Source organism: Diadema antillarum, unplaced genomic scaffold, assembly GCF_040938485.1.
Source record: "Diadema antillarum isolate AM-2024a unplaced genomic scaffold, OU_Dant_1.0 scf00000177, whole genome shotgun sequence".
In the NCBI taxonomy this organism is placed as follows: Eukaryota; Metazoa; Echinodermata; class Echinoidea; order Diadematoida; family Diadematidae; genus Diadema; species Diadema antillarum.
In genome coordinates this window covers 94,511-102,159 of record NW_027271066.1, presented here as the reverse complement: position 1 = coordinate 102,159, position 7,649 = coordinate 94,511, and the positions used below count along the sequence as shown (strand labels likewise).

General features: G+C 39.6%; 1 protein-coding gene across 1 annotated transcript in view; it reads left to right on the top strand.

The window, feature by feature from the left end:
* Window positions 1-3,840: 3,840 nt before the first annotated feature.
* LOC139722911 (wnt inhibitory factor 1-like) overlaps window positions 3,841-7,649 on the top strand; it is a 31,553-nt gene continuing 27,744 nt past the window's right edge. Inside the window, exon 1 of the mRNA XM_071634192.1 lies at window positions 3,841-4,046. Within this exon, the coding sequence (XP_071490293.1) occupies window positions 3,929-4,046 (118 nt within the window). The 5' untranslated portion in view covers window positions 3,841-3,928. The remainder of the gene's footprint in view (window positions 4,047-7,649) is intronic.

Below are 7,649 nucleotides of genomic sequence, written 5' to 3'. Positions count from 1 at the left end.
AAGAAGACTTCGAATTTGGTCATGAAGACCCGAATGGGGTCACCCTGACCCAATTCATGACTCTGAATGGGTCATATCTGACCCCATTCCTTGTCATTTCTGACCCGGAACGGTGTGTGACCCCAACGGACCCAGTTCCGGGTCAGTTCTGACTCGGATGTTTTAAGAGTGTATACTCGTAGTGCCTCCTGCGCACAGGTCATCGGGGGTGTTATCAAAGTATCTCGTCACACACACACACACACACACACACACACACAAATTGAATCTTTGAAAATGAAGATCAATAGGGAATAAAAATTCAGGTAAACCACATGTTAGAGATGTACAATCGATTGAAGAACACTGAATGGAATGCCTTACTCATAATATATCGCTAAGTGTAATGTGCAAATAAATACATACGCATACTCTAAAATTAGTATTTATCTGCATACAGTAAAATGTATGCCTGGTTATATGGGGGGGGGGCTGGGAGGAAAGCTTGCTCAAAGACTATTCTCGTCAAGTTAAGGGCAGCAGACTTTCAGCGATCTACAAGTTTACCTTCCCTTCGCTGTACCTCAGTCCTCCTTGGGTTACATCTTTGCACACCACGGGGCTCTGGATCCGGGTTCTTATCTGATCATGCTGCGTTTCTCTAGGTTGCTAGCGCTGCATCCTCCCGTTGCCAGGCGTGGCTTAGTTTCCATCTCTAACCAGCTCCAACCTCTGACGACATCCACAAAACATCAAGGTCAATGTGACTTCCATGCCCAGAGTATCGCATCATAGTGTGCCTCTCTCTTCCTCGCTCTTCCGTCCCTCATCTCTCCCCCTAACTCCCCCCCCCCCCCTCTCTCTCTCTCTCTCTCTCTCTCTCTCTCTGTATCCTCTCTCTTTCCCTCCTCGGTTCGACAGCTACGATATCAACTTGATGAAAGTGGCTGTCTCTGTGAAGTCTGGTTCGAGTTACCTTCAACCTATGCGTTTTCACCACAAGCCTGCTTGCCTATGATAGATAGCAACGGATTCCTTCCTTCTGCGATGTTAAAGCACTTTGTTGGCTGTGAAGTGGATGACTTCAAAGCACATTAACTAACAGTTACTCAAACAAAGCCTTTTGTGTGTTAAGATTGAGTCGAATGTGTTTTCTATGACTATATCATTCTGTCAATTATTTTTCTGGAATATTTTGCCCTTTTTCTATCTACATATTTCTATCTGTGTATTTCAATCTATGTATATATGTATGCATCAATCTATCTACTCATCCATTCATCCACCCATGTTTGTCGTCCAGATCCACCTACCTATCTACTATTATAATCTGTCAATCTTCCGATGTATCAATTCAATTCAATTCAATTCAAACTTTCGTGTATCTGATCCATCGAACTACATGTATGATCGATTCGTCTGACTGTCAATCCATGCATGGATCTATCTATCAATCTAACCTACCTATAGCTATATGTCTTTATCTGTTGATTGATTGGGGTGCTGTTCGTTATTCCGAAGGTTCGTTATTCCGAAGGTTCGTTAATCCGAAACACACAAATTCCCTATACCTAGAGGTTCGTTAATCCGAAAATGAAAAAGGGTTCGTTAATCCGAACATTTGTGGCGTCATTCCGAAGGTTCGTTATTCCGGAGATTCGTTAGTCCGAAAATGACATTTGGAATAACGAAGCTTTGGAATAACGAATCTTCGGACTAAAGAGCCTTCGGAATAACGAACCTCCGGAATAACGAGCTGTAACCGATCTATGACACATCCATCCTTCCATGTTCTATAATTTCTTCATGAGTTAGCCTGCTCGACTGAACAGCGAAGGTGGATGAAGATTTGGCACAAGCTGTGCCTGTCAGTCTTAGTGCGATAAAAGCGTCGCTGGATGCGGAACCAAGTATATCATCAACATTTTTATCTTCCTATGTACAATACTATACCACAGCACATTAGCTGAATTTGGAGTCAGACAGAGGTTAGTGATTTGACAGGTTGTGATGTGAACAGACGTCTGAGTCACTTCTCCTTCGGAGGCCACTTTAAGTTTTTAAGGAAACCGCAAAATGAAATGGACATTACTTCGCAAGTTTTCCCATCAACGTATAATCATGATCACAGAACAAAAGATATCGCACATCGCATTTATTGGAGATAATTGTGTCAGTGCAATGACGATGTTGGCAGTAGCGCTCCTTGCGAAGATTTCCAAAAATGTCCAAATTTTTGTAAATCAAAAACTGGATTGAAAATTTATTTATATTTATATTTTTTAATAAAAATTTTGGAGATTACATTTCGACAGGATGAATGATAATCTATATCAGATTATCAAAGTTTGTTTGAAGATGACCTGTATATATAGCATATATAGCGACTTTGAAATAATTGCAGTAGATCTTCAAGCCTTTCGATTACTACCGGATTGATTCAGATAGGATTAATCTTCTGTGCGAAGAATGAAAGGTCATAAACTATTCAATGATAAGATCTTGATGGTGAAGTTATTGTCATATATTGTCCTTAATACGAAATCTTAGCCTATATCAAATATAACCACATTGCTTTTCTGGTATAAAGGCAATGACTTTATTCACAAAACCAAACCAAGGCAAACCAACAAAATAAAGAAAGAAAAATCAAAGAAAAAATACACAAACATTACTACAGAGGTGTCATATCGAACATAAGTATATCAAAGGCACATTATGAGATATCTTCGGTCAATCCATTATGTTTCCAACACCAAGTTCTTTCGTCGAAGTGATAATCCGAGTGATATAAGAATGAATCCCACCTTTTCTTTTATAGGTGTTAACAATCAGTCGATATATCATTACTACTTCATTTACCCGAGCCGAGGTACTATATATTCACACCCAGTGGATGTTTTCTACGTGTCTCAATTAAGACTTCCTCCTCTGACGTTTTCCACCGCAAGACAATAATCTTCTTAAATATGATTTATCAAGGTAAACTAATCTTCAAGGTACATGATGATGCTGTCTCTTGCCACCAAAATCTGGCGTCGGTTCGAAGCACTAGTAGGCTACTGATGTAATATTTGACGAGCCTGTCATCTTTGATGCACGTCTGATTCCACCTGTCATCTTCTGAAATTATTAGGAAAGGCTTGAAAAGCGAGGGGGTTTAATGGATTCCCTGTTGATTTGGTGGCCCGCCAGAACTGTCAATCAAATAGGAAATGAAACAGTAATTTTTCGTTATCCGTGGGAAATTAAAGGCAATCTATAGACTATTCAGACATTGAAAAAAAAATGATTGATGTAACTGTAATTTTGAAGACTTGTGATACGAATACCATTAAAACGGTTCACTTCCTACTGACAAAAAGAAAAACTATTGGTACGAATCGAGCTAGAATGGTTTTGAACAAGCTTTTATTATCTATAGCGTGTTATGATTACGTGATATTTATAGGTACAGCTTTATTCTGCAGTTCATACAAAGACCCGAGTATTTGCAGCAGAATGTTGACTAGAGTCCTGATTATACATGTATATCATGCGCACTTCCGCGTCGTGCACGCCGATTCGCTTATACCAGCAAGGCTCAGTTATTGTGTGCGCTCCACCAACCACACGATGCGCTGCGTACCCAACCCGTACATCTTCTGTCGCCAGTGAGGCGTGCTGAACTCGTATCTGTTGGTTGAAAATCTATCCGCGCTCCTTGATCCGCCCCACTACACCTCAGTGGAGACGTCGTACTGGACTCAGTCGCTTGGTCCGCTATTTGACGGCGAAACTTAGCCGAGAACCGAGCCAAGTCTCTCAGAGACCAGGAACCGGAAGTGGTGTGAACTTCCGAGAGAGACGGATTACCTTCAGTTCGCCCAGGAACATCATTTGTTACTCGCGACATTTTAACTGAGATTCTTCTCTTTGGCAGTACCGCGGCAGAGTATCCACTCTAAAAATGATTTTGTTTGGAGCGACTGTGCTCTGCCTGTTCTCGATGGTGGTTGCCCGGGGCCCGCGGGCGAGCGACGATGTGGACGTGTGGATCGATCCCCTGCAGGCTAGAGCACTCTTGTGTGAGCAATTTTGAAAGAACTATTTCTCCTTTTTTTTCATTAGTTGCTTCTCTTATCACGGCGGTCCTTTATTTTTGACTGTTTACTTTAAGGCATATTCAATTTCGAATTGGTTTTTTATTAGTTAGTTTCTCAAATTGCTTTCTGTAGGCATACGAGATCATGATCTATTCTATTTCTTTGCTTTACTAAAGTTTGTAAGGTATATTTTTTCAAATTATTAAGAAAATATTGAAAATATCATTCCAATCCTATATGGGAAAAAGATACGAGATGAATTGACAATCTTGAATTACAGAAAAACGCACGCATGCGCTTAGATTTAACGCTTTGTCTTATCTTAGTCTTAATAACAAAAGTGATAAATTCGTGCATTTCAGCATTTTTTTTTCAGATCTTTACACGCCCTCTATCACCTTTGTCAATCTGCGCTGTTTATATGATCATCCTCATTTCACACATATTATTTGCTACCATGTACTATCATCGTCACCAGAGTCACAACCGTTACCAACCTTCAATTCTCTCTCTCTCCCATGGCCCTCCTCCTCCCCCCCCCCCTTTTTGTTCCGATCGTCATTCTGATTACGATGGCGTTACAACCCACTACCAAATTTCTTCCCCTTCCTTGCATTATTTTCTTCTTCTTATCTTCCTCATTTGGTCCTCCCATCCTTCCTTGTTCTCTTCACCATCATAAATCGGCGCTACTAACCTCATGTTCCAGACATGCTTCTTAAACCATAATTTGGCCGATCCTATGGAGTAGCAGAATTTTTCCATTTTGGCTTTTCCTTTTTTCTTTTCTTTTCTGTTTCTCCCATTTTCCTTCAAAATCACAACATCCACTAACCTCCATCTCCCACTGTCTCCCCTCTTCTTCTTCTTCTTCTTCTTCTTCTTCTTTCTCCTCCTCCTATTTCTCCCGATTCTCTCCACAACTAATCTAACCAAATCAAATTGTTTCTTCAGATCTTTTCTTTAAAGCGTACATAAAAGTTATCTCCGAAGAGAATTATGATGATAGATGTCGCCTCATGTCGCTTATGTAAGAGTAGCATGAAAAGAGATCTGATGTTGCGCGGTTTCAAGTTCAAGTTCAAGTTCAAGTTCATTTATTTTCATTTCCAACAAACAAAATAATTGGAAGTACAATGAAATATTCGTATAAACAGATGTCAGAAAATCAGTACCACAATGCGATCAACAGAAATAACATTGTTTCCCCAGGTGTGTCATGATACTGAGTATACCCTGCTGGAGAAACATGCAGTGTCCAACAGTGTGAGAAACACAGTGTGAACACATTGTGAACACAGTGTGAAATCTCTTTACACTGTTGAATTCGAGCGTTTTAACAGTGTGAACATATTGTGAATCATCAATTCAGAACATTACCATGTGAACTATCTGTGGAAACCAAAACACAGTATGAAATCATCTCCACAATGTTAAATTCGAGCGTTTTCACATAGTCGACTATGTGAACACACTGTGAACACACTGTGGGACACTGTGTTCTTTCCAGCAGGATAGGGTTCATTGTGGTACATGAATTGCACTGTGGTTCATGTCTTTAGTCGATAATGAAGTCGGTACATTGGCGAAATGTGACCTGCAATCACACGGAACGTTTCCCCTACATTCTTAGCTAGCAATCATTCTTTATACTATTCGAGTGTGAATGTACTGTCATTGAATCTACTGTTCGACCAGCTTTCTGACACGAAGAGATTTAAACACTCCAACTGACACAAACATGTTCTGACGATTGACGACAATACCAAGACAGGTAGATGATGTAGATAAGATTATTCGTATGAAAGGGTGCGTTCGTGTGTGTGCAGGCATAACATCCATATTATTAGCACGGTAATTGGATCATTATGGAGAGATAACATAATAACAGAACCAGTGTTTTCATTATTATTATGATTTATGATTGCCGAGAAATCTGTTTTCTGTTTTTTCACCTGTGTACTCGGAGGGGAAATTTGCGAAAAATTGCATAATATAGATGCCCTGTAGTATATCGGATAACCTCCTTGGAGTAATCTTTATGAAACTTAATGCATCCATGATTTTTTTTTCTTTCCTTCCATGCGTATCCTTGCCAAGTATCGAGATTGACGGATGAATAACTGATTGGTTGATTCATGATAGACAGATCGACAGTTTAATCACAGTATGTGTTTCGTGGTACATATGTAATTCATTTTCAATTCCAAACATTTTTGTTTCCTCGAACATCTGCGGCAATTAGTCTTGCAGACCGGTAGTACTTTTACTCTGTCAATGTATACAGCATAATGGGCTTGCCGCACACAAGAAATCAAAGTAGCTTCACAATTTTCTCTGAATTACACTCGTATTAATAAAAGGGGAAATAGCTATAGACATTAAGAGAGTGATTTTATGTCGATTTATATCACGTGAAAATGGTGAAATTGGTTTATACTTTCCATGATTGAGAAGGCATGCCAATTGAGAATAAGTTTGCTCTTATCCACAATCTCGGAAAGTACAACATGGTCATTAGCATTCCGTCATGTCCATAGGGGATTCGGATGCGAAACCTTCTTTGACATTTCTGACAAAGAGAGAAAGGTAGGAATATAGAGGGACTGTTATCATAACATAAATTGGTGGCGCTTACCGAGATTTCTATCGGGAGCTGCCCACATCTCGGGCAATTGAGCTGATAAAAAGGAGGGTTTTTCTTCTTCTTCCTCTATTCTTCTTCTTCTTCTTCTTCTTCTTCCTCTATTCTTCTTCTTCTTCTTCTTCTTCTTCTTCTTCTTCTTCTTCTTCTTCTTCTTCTTCTTCTTGGTAAAATCTAAATGCAGAAAAGCCGCGGTCCTGGAGTTCAATGTGCGCGGTTTACGATTTGCTTCTCATAACACAGATCACTATCTCTCGATAAATCATCGTCACTCTACCTATAGAACTGGGTTTTAAAAAGACAAAAAAAAAGATGTGGGATCGTCGTTAAACAGGCAAAATATTAGAAAGAATACGAGCTTCTCTGTAAACGACGACACGTTTCTAGTCGTGGAAAGTTTGTCCAATAATTCATGACCTATCAAAAAAGAAATAGAAAAAAAGTGATGGGATAGTTACTGCACCACCCAGCCACTGACCGATTATGACTTCATATGTTTATTATTCTGTTGAATGTCTTGTGTTTCTGGCACATCCACAAATGTGTATGTTTATACTATTTACATGTATGTGTATGTGTGTGTGTGTGTGCATAATAATTTCACGTACGTGTGTTTGCATGCATGCAAATATGCTTTGTTGCTGCTTTAATCCCTATGAGACGCAGGTTCGGAAGTAGACCGTCATTTTGCCTTAGATGGAGAATAGAGAAAGAATTGTTCTGCAGGACTTGGTCTAGTCCACAGAGGAAGCACACGAGCAACGCATGTATGCGCACACTCACACAGGCCGACAGAAATAACAAAAGCAAAAACAGCATTTAACTCTTGCATGTGTACAGTTCATCCAATCTAACATAAGCAGTACTTTAAAACAAGTACTGTTCAACGATGTGCTTTTACATCATTAGCATCATAATATCATATCAATGATCAAATGCTC